This window comes from Pyrus communis, chromosome 15, assembly GCF_963583255.1.
Source record: "Pyrus communis chromosome 15, drPyrComm1.1, whole genome shotgun sequence".
NCBI lineage: Eukaryota > Viridiplantae > Streptophyta > Magnoliopsida > Rosales > Rosaceae > Pyrus > Pyrus communis.
In genome coordinates this window covers 17,426,094-17,435,585 of record NC_084817.1, presented here as the reverse complement: position 1 = coordinate 17,435,585, position 9,492 = coordinate 17,426,094, and the positions used below count along the sequence as shown (strand labels likewise).

The window sequence follows — 9,492 nt, the reverse complement described above, 5'->3', positions numbered from 1 at the left end:
GTGCCGAAAAATTGAGTGTCGTATCAATAATATACAAATCAAACTTCTAAAGGGAGCCGAAAAATCTGTGAGTGATTCTTATTTTTGAGTTCAATATATTAACATCACTTAGTGAAAAACCTATACAATAAATAGCAAGAAAGTGAGAAATGGAAAGAAAAAGACGAATCCCATATTTAACGTATAAAACTTACACCGTTGTAACAAATAGTTTCATATAAATTAAACTCACGTTGGATAATTCTTATTTATAAACATTACGCTCGCTTGAACTGCTGTGAAAGACAATAGTTCGTTGTATACAACGATTTTGAGGCAAAAGTGACATGATGCAGTGGCTTTGGGAATTGAGAATTTGCCAATTTGGGAAAGAATACAACACACATAAGAATCATTTCCATGTTTAGCAAATTCAGTTGTATAGGTTGTTATTAACTTATTACCAACCATGGACACTATCTATTCTTCTACTTTTGTTGAAAGCAATTCTCCAAAAAGCGCTGAAAGTACCTTTTATCTACTTCGGCATCTGCAAACAGTAACACACCCAACCATGACACACTCCTGAAGGTTACAACTTGATATTTTCTGCTCTTATTTGTTCATCGTCATCAGCGTTGTTAGATCCATCGAACAATAACAAGAACTTAAGAAAATAAATAAATAATGCCATCGAACAATAACATGAACTTAAACAAGAAAATATTAACGAACCACTGCAAAAACATTCATACCAGGAAAAACTAGAAGTAAAAATAAAACCCTTTTTAATTTATCCTTTTCCGTAAAATTTGACCAAAAAACATCGTAAGCTTTTTCTTGTAGAATGAAAACCCTCCTGGAAGGAAAAAAAATGAAGAAAAGGACCAAAATACACCGAAATATCAATTCCTCATTCTTCTTCCACTGCAGAGAAAATAGCCCCTAACCTATCTCCCCCCATGAAACTTAAAACCTAAACGAACGAAAAAGAAACATTTTAGGCAGACAGGATTGGGGCACCTGTAACACTTATTGCACTATTTGCAGGATCCAGAGTTCGAACCGAAACCCATTCTCTTTCTTTCATACCCAAACTCATCAGTTTTCTTTCTTTTCTTTCTTTTTTTGCAAAACAAAAGAGAAAAGAGACTAACCATCTGCCATCAAAAAATTGAAAATTCTTGGATCTATGTGTAAGGGAAAATGTAAATCAAGCTTCAGACCCAGAGTCCGTTGAGCTCAATTCAGACCGAGCCCCACCCAAATTAGTCGCAGGAGATTCAGACGCCACAGCAAGCTTTGGCTGCATGCCTCGGCATTTTAGAGATGGTCGTGATTTCATGTACTACAAAAGAACAAGCACGAGCAAAGAGTTGATGAATTGCATTAACAAATTGTTAAGACATCAAAGGATAACAAAATACCAAACACTGCACCTATTTAGTTTACTAAACAACAAAATATATAAACTCAAATATGTCAATTCAGCTTAGCTCGGGAGGTCCCATCTTTGGAGCAATCATTGGAGCCAAACAAGAGTTCTTTACCTGGTCATAAAATGCATTTATCTCTTCTTCTGTAAGGCCACCATCATCCCCAGAGTTTTCCTCCCAACCAAGAGATCGAAGAAAACGAGCCTCTTCCTCATCCGGATAAACAGCCGCACTGAGGGCAGTATCGGAAAACTTCTGAACATCTTCAGAGCTATCACCATTGCCAGTCACCAGAGCACCATTTTCAATGGTGTGAGGGCTCGCAGGATCACTGAATACTTCCCTATGTATTTCTCCAGATTTCTCCTTAGTGGGAGATGAAATGTTTGGGCCTGGATCTGGGAGAGTAATTGAACTGTTCATCAAGGTTTTATTCTTCAAGCGTTTGAAAAAATCATTCCGGCTCTGGACTTGAGACAAAGAAGGTCTCTTTTCCAACGTAGATCCAGATTTCAGATCCAAGGCAGCTACCTTGCGCTCCACAGATGAAAGCTTCTGGTTGTTGGGGCTCCTTAAGGGAGTGGATGCAACTGGGGGAGCAACAGCAAGTGGGCTATTTGCTGCTCTACTGCTGGCATTACTTGTTGGGCTAGTGACATCCTTTGGTGAAGAGGAGACTCCATTTTCCCATCCTTTGGTGAGAACAAGGAACTTAGAAGTCTTTGGAGCATCAGACTTGACAGAACCACCACGAAGAGATTGATTGTGCAATTGAGAGGGCTGCTGTTGTCCAACTTTAACTGGCGCATTTGTTTCCCCAGTTCTGGCTGCTGTTTTGGGCTTTGATTTGTCAGAAGAATTGAGAACCTGAAAAGAAAAAAGATAGTTGTTACCAGAACTCAAAAGAGTAAAGGCTTCTAAAAACTGGTAAATTTATATGGACATGTTTAAAAATACATTTATTGTGTGCACACAGTACCACAGAAATTTAAGGTTGCATTGTTTTGACACATAATCAATGTCTCTTACAAGGTAAATCACAAAAGTATGTCATATTTTATTCAGTACCTAAAATAACATGAAAAAAAAAGGAGGAAACCTCCAAGAGTAGTAGTCAGAAGACAGCCTGTAAACTAGTTTCGCAACAAACTATCATGCCCACCTACTCCTAAAATCCCCATCATGCATGGACCAATGACAAGAGAGGTAGAGAGGAAAAACAAAAGTCCCAGGGAGTAACAGAGGGAGGGCACATGAGCATCAGAAGAAAGAATTGAAGTACTCCAAACCAACTGTATCTAAGTTATATAAAATAAATTGTTCACGTCTCTGGAAATGGAGCCAACCCAAACAAAGCAGAACATCAACTTACTTGCATAGTTTTAGAGTCAAATTAAACTACTAAACTAGCAACTGTCAATGAACCTAAAATTAAAGCCCCATCACTTCAGTTCAGACTAAGAATAGAAACTCAAGTAAACATGTATTCAGAATTGTTATCAGACATACACCTCTAAACATTTATAAGTTGCAACTTGAAAGGTCCATCTAATAACAGTTATGTATCTAAAATAGAGCATCAATCCTACAAAACTCAGTTTTAACCTCTTCCATATGCCTCTACAGTCTACGCTATAAGTGAGATTGTGAAGTTCAATGTCAACAATGGTAATTTTAGTCCCAACCATTAACCTAACATATTGATATAAGGGGGATGAAAAGGCTAAAAGAATTAAACATTCAAGAAATTGAATACTAACGCACGCTGATGTATGGATTGTTGGCCCACTCAGATTGGAGAACTGAAGCTAAGCATCAAAGAAAAGGTACATGGGGAAAAGTCACCAGGTAAGCTTTCAATCTCACATCACAATTTGAGTTTTCAATGGAATTCCTTAATGCTCGATGGTAAGGTAAAAAGTGCCAAAAAAAAAAAAAAAAAAGCATCAAGGTAAACAATATAAGTACTAAAACAAGAATACCATCTTGAACAGTACAAATGACCAACAAAATATTATTCTAAGAACTGTCTGCCAAATTAGAATTCCAAAACTTAATATCCATCAAAACAAGCTGAAGCAAACATCAGTGGAATTTACTTACAGAAGCTTTGGGCATTGAAGGTGTCACTGGAATTAATTGCCTTGATTGCTTGATTGCCAATTCTTCAAGCCTCTGTGTCTTGATAGACAACTACAAAAGAAAATGTCTCATTAGATCAGCCACTGACACATATTATTAAAATGGCACGAGACAAATCAAACTGCAGCTACCTGAGGAGCAGTGCGAGCTTTTGCTGGAGCTTGTGCTAATGCTTCAGCCATGTTAAGACCAGACATTGCAGTTGATGCCCCAGAACTTGAAGTAGCAGCAACAGTTGGTTGAACAGGAAAGGACCCTGAGTTACCGCTCGCAATGATAGTCGAAGGGACCTCTGCCAGAGCTGAGGTCCACCCCTCCCCACCAATTAAAGCTGAACTACCAACAGGCAAGCTTTGAACAACTGTGCTAAATCCAGGGGATGGAACTCTTCCAATATCAGTTGCAGCTGGCCTTTCTTCAGTTCCAAGTGAGGGGAAATCCTTATCAAACACAACCTTCTGACTACCAACTCCAACCCCAGAAAGCAAACCATTGCCATTTTGATGATTGCTGTTACTAGAACTTTTTGAGTCAATAGCAGCTCTTCGGGGCGAAGGCTCACTCTGCTTCCTGGACACCATAGACTGAGAACGTCGCAAAGTATCCTTCTCAACCCTACTGGTGAAAATGTTTCCCAGAGGGTCAGAAGAGTCACGGTCCCAATGGTCTCCAAAATTTAATCTGTCTTTTTCCTTCTCACGGTCCTTATCACGGTGGCTTCTGTTAAAACTACTGTAAGCATGCTTTGCAGAACCATTACTAGAACTCCTCCGGGAATTGGAAGAGGAAGAACGGTCCAGGAAAGCAGAGCGCGGTGTATCAAAATCACTTATGCTCTTTGAGGTTCTATTTCTCAGATGATTAGCCAAAGAAGAAACCTCTGTATAAGAGTTACAAACATAATCCAAGTCAAATGATGTACCCGAAAGTTCCATTGTAATAGAAGCCTCTGCAATATGTATGTGTGTGCATGCATGTGTATGAAAAATCAAAAGAAAGACATTGAGACCATACAACTTGGATAGCGAAAAAGTACCTGAGTGAGAAGAAGATGATGCAAAATGGTGGGTTGAACTGCCACCCCCAGTAACACTTCCTGTACCTCTCAACCATTCTGGAACTAAGGTGGGTTCACTTCTTTCCATAAGGAGCAGTGAACATGATCAGCTATAACAACAGAAACACTTCTCACCTTCTCCACCACCTCTTGCCCTTACCCCAAACTTATTATATTTCGACAAAGATATACCGAGTTTGAACAAAACTATTTCTCTCTTCCACTTCAACAGCCAATCTTGCTTCACAATCAACCACGATAAGCAAGTGACTACCACAACTCAGATTGTACTCCTCACAACAATAAGTGCCAATTGCTTTATCCCAATCTATCACAACTAAAATTGCCTCCGTCAAACTTCTGAAAGATGAAAATATCCACAAGTTGGGTACCCAGAAGGTACTCTTCAATATAGAAGAGCCAAGGTCCAAGTTTCCTTTCCCCTAAATAAGCAATCCTGCTTTCCGGCCACTGCCAGTTAATCAAGTAAAAAGTCTCTGATATTGCTACGATCCTACGGACTGAATGGGTATATTCGACAATCTACCAACACTATGGGACCTAGGAAAAGAAAAAGATTCTAACCAAGGCGTGTACCCAGAGCACAAAAACAAGGGCAATGCCAAGAACAAGGTGCATGTCCCGAATTGCAACACGATGGAATCGAACACAACTGAACGCAAAGAAGATAAAGGGGAAAAAACTGTCTACGCCTCCATCTCCAATTGAAAGATGGATTTGCAGAAAGGAATTGCAATCTCAGCAGACCCTCATCTTCAAGCCCAATAAAGATAGAAGCAATTGGGTATGGATTTGTTCACTATGGCAACAATGAATAACAACAACCCACGATTCTCACAAGAAAATTCACACCCATCCAACTCTTCAATCTCACAGAGACGATAAAAAGAAACCCTAAAATTTGGGACTGAACGCCGAGTAAATGCGCTGAAATAGAAACCCTAGCACATATTATATGTCATATTTATACATCTTCTCTGTTTCTATGGAACTCCCAAAAGACCTAGGATTTGCAAAGGCCCCAAATTATTCCACCAAAGCGATACGAAAAATTCAGAGAGGGGAGAGAGAACTAACCCTAGACCCGCGCAGTGATTGGCGATTAAACCACAACGTAACCGTTTTAATAACCGCCCCCAATATATTCTCTCTCTTGAAAACAATGCGTTTCAGAGCCCAGAGAAAGAGAGAGAGAGTTTCAGAGTTGCGGTGGAGAGAGAGGGAGAGCGGCGGAGGGGGGTAGCGCAGCAGAGTAGGAGAGGGAGGAGGGGATTGGGGGACAAAAACGGAGAATGGGGTTAGAGTGCTGTGAGAGTCTGAAACAATAGGGTTTTGTTGGTTTTGTTTGCGCGAGAGGAGAGAGAGAGAGAGCTTTCAGCGACACTGGGGAATGAAACGAAGAACAGCCTCTTCTTCGTTAAGGTAAAAATAGAAAAAATTATATATATTTTCATGTTTTTGTATATATATATATTTAACATAATTTTATTTATATAATTATATATATATATATATATCATAATTTTGTTTTTCAAGTATTAATTAATAAAAAAAACGCATGTCTTGTTTTTTGTTATTATATAAGCTTATTTATCAAAACGCCCCTAGTACGTAAATATCACTTTACTTCATACTTTTGCAACTAAATTTATTTTTCCGTAAACGTATCATTAAAGAAATTAAAGATAAGTGTGATATTTATATGTAGCATGATAAAAAGAGAAGAAAAGGAAAGTCCAGGTGGAAAAACCAAATAAAGATTTCTATACACTTATTACATTATTTATTCGCAATTTATGTTGGTGCTCCGTAAAAAATTAGTTTGCACTACTTCGAGTGTAATTTCTTTCTTATATGATTTTATACACAAAAGTGCATAATAACTTTATTTGTGCATGAACTCGTGTGTTAGTATAGATTGATGAGCACCTGATTTTCTTATGCCATGATTGAGATATTATGATTTGTGTATTTTTGGAATTATTGTTGATTTACATTTGATTTCATACTTATACGTAGTATGATTTTCTAGAAACTATACATGTTTTACAGCAAGGGGTTAGTATGTTCAGAAAATAAATGTGTTTTATAAACCTTTGTTTTTGCCCACTCACACCTTCTGTTTTTCGCCCCTCCAGGACTTAGTTAGTTGAATTCTCTGTGGCATACGAGGAATCTCTGACAGTTCTCACATATCCCTAAATAAATGTAAAAGCTCATTTCCGGTTATGTAATAAGTACCTTAACTAAATTTGATTGCTCTATTTATGTCATATTGTCATATATGCTTTGAATGTTTAATGGGTTCTTCCAACTACTGCGCACTCTCTGTATTAGTTTAAATAAATGCTAGGTTTGGTTTAGATTTATCCATATTTTATACATCACATTCATTTTGGCTACATCACATTCAAGTGTCGGCTAGCATACCTCGATTCCGATCGGGATGTGTCAAGAATGATATTTATTTTCATTCTGATTCCTAATAGTTAATAAATATTTTAATAGAAATGCCTGATTTCAATTCCTGCTTATTCTGATTCATGCTTATCATGATTCTTGTTTACTTTGATTCATGCTTATTCTAATTCTTACTTGCTCTAATTTTTAGTTAACAAGCATGCCCTCATTGTAAATTAGTGCACAATATAACTTGTACGGGGATAACTGGCCAATATTTGTTTTGGAAAAGTTATAGCCGACATAACCAATAAGAGCTAAAATAGCTAGCATGATGGAAATGTTCTTGGGCATCAGCGTCATTCTCTACCGAGACAGCACTGCTTGTGTGGGATGGCCCACCTAATATCTTATTTTGAAACTATGGCCCACCTACACAATAAGATGGTTTTAGAGCAACTCCACCGTTAGAGTTTGCTCAAGGGACAGGCCAGGAAAAAGGGCCCGAGAGCCCGGCTTTAATGCTCTATCATGGGGAGCCTAATGAACAGGCCAGGCCCGAGCTCCGGGCCCGTGAGGAATTGCCAGCCCGAGAACCCGAGTGGATGTGATGCAAGGGCTAACGTCAGTCCAATTTTTTATTTTTTTTCTGTCAAGCACGTGCCCTCACCCACGCGTGGGGGCGCGTCACCCGACACGATTTCAGCGCCTGGGGCCCGCGGCGCAATCTGCCGAAGTTACCGTTGGGAAGCCACGTGGCTTCCCACGGTCCATTCAATCTCAACGGCTCTTTAAATTGGATCGTTCGATTTGCAATAGTAATAAAAAAAATCTTATTTAATATCAACCGTTGGATCTGAGATCAACGGTTGATATTATTCTACTTTATAAATAAATAAATAAATAAATAAATAAAAGAAAAAATAGTTTTAAAATTAAGAAAAGTTACCATTGTGACACGTGGCACAATCTGGAGTGTTGGAATTCAATTTTTTTTTTAAATCCAACAACAGAGATTAATTAGTTCAATAAAAAATTTTAAAAAATTGTAAAAAATCGGAAAAAAAATCTAAAATTTTTTTTAAAAAAATTGTTTTTACTTTTCTATAAATACCTTCTCATTATTATCTACCTTACACCACAATTTCATATTTTCTCAACTACTTTCAATCAAATTCCTATCTTTCTCTCAAAGTTTCAATCCAATTTTTTTTCAACAAAATGACTACTAATGCATGTACGAATTGGACGCTTCTTGAAGATATTGCGTTGTGTACTAGCTAGGTTGAAGTTACTCATAGTTCGCTTACGGGTAATGAAATGCAGTTGCGAGAAATGTGGAGTCTTATTCATACCAATTATCTTGAGAAAATGGGTGGGACAAGAATCAAAGAATCGATGTCCAGTCATTGGAACTTACTTAGCAAATCATTTAGCACGTGGAGAGGCGTCTTGGCACAAGCTTGTAACAATATTCAAAGTGGGGAAAATTATGCAGATCAGGTAACAATATATTATTTATTTGTTACCTACTTTCATTATAATTATTTGTTTGTATTATTTATTTGTTAACTACTTTCATTATAATTATTTGTTTGTATTATTTATTTGTTACGTATTTTCATTATAATTATTTCTTATCCCGCATTGTGTAGCAACTTCAAGCACAAGCTTGGTATGGTGCTAAAACCAAAACCAAAAATAAATCATTTAATCGGTGGGAATGTTGGAATATTGTCAAAGATTGTCCTAAATTCAAAGTTGTGCATGTCGGTCCAAAAGTTTTCATAAACAGCACCCCTCTACACTCTACACCTGATCATGGCTCGCATGTTCATGAAGATGAAGCAGAAGACGTGCCTGAAACGCCCCCCTGAACAAGCTTCGAGATCGACCCGTTATCCAATTAGGCTTGAAGGTAAGAAGGCTTTAAAGAGAAAAAAGAGTGCTTCGAAGAATGATTATGCAAAGTATATGGAACAACTTGCTTACCAAGGTGAATTGACTTTGGCGTGGGAAATGGTGAAATTTTAGGTTGATAAGGCTAGAAAGGAGGCAAATGTTGCGGCTGTTAAGAGAGCATTTCAAGCTAATGAGAGAGAAATAGGGCTACTTAGGCAAGAAAAGGAACATGCTAGAGAAGAAAGAATGGCCTAACAAGATCGTGACATTATGAACACGCCTTTAGAAGGGAGGTCTCCAAATTATAAATATTTTTGGAAGTCAGAGAAACCTGTTGTGGTGCGAAGGAGGAGTGCAAGAGAAGCGAGAGCAAGAGGAGATGGTCCTAGCACGACAAGAGAAGATCATCCTAGCACCACAAATTGGTTAAGTGATGATGAATATAGTACTTTATGTAATCGGAGCCCATAATTTTCCAATCACTTTGGGTTGTAATTTCTTATTTATTGAATATAATACTTTATGTTGTTTCCAATTGATTGATTTTAGTACTTT

General features: G+C 37.9%; 1 protein-coding gene across 1 annotated transcript; it reads right to left on the bottom strand.

Moving 5' to 3' along the window:
- Window positions 1–744: 744 nt before the first annotated feature.
- LOC137717515 (uncharacterized) lies at window positions 745–6,017 on the bottom strand. Its single transcript, XM_068456904.1, has 5 exons — window positions 4,594–6,017; window positions 3,689–4,437; window positions 3,519–3,608; window positions 1,530–2,282; window positions 745–1,327 (listed from the first exon to the last, which is right to left on the bottom strand). Exons 1-5 carry the CDS (start codon window positions 4,700–4,702, stop codon window positions 1,193–1,195), a joined length of 1,836 nt encoding a protein of 611 aa, XP_068313005.1. The 5' UTR covers window positions 4,703–6,017; the 3' UTR covers window positions 745–1,192.
- Window positions 6,018–9,492: the final 3,475 nt, after the last annotated feature.

Coding starts and splice junctions, on each gene's coding strand:
- LOC137717515 (XM_068456904.1), bottom strand. CDS start 4,702: ATGGAAAGAAGTGAACCCACCTTAGTTCCAGAATGGTTGAGAGGTACA. Junction 3,609..3,688: donor AAGCTCGCACTGCTCCTCAG/GTAGCTGCAGTT, acceptor TTTCTTTTGTAG/TTGTCTATCAAGACACAGAG. Junction 2,283..3,518: donor CTTCAATGCCCAAAGCTTCT/GTAAGTAAATTC, acceptor TTTTCTTTTCAG/GTTCTCAATTCTTCTGACAA.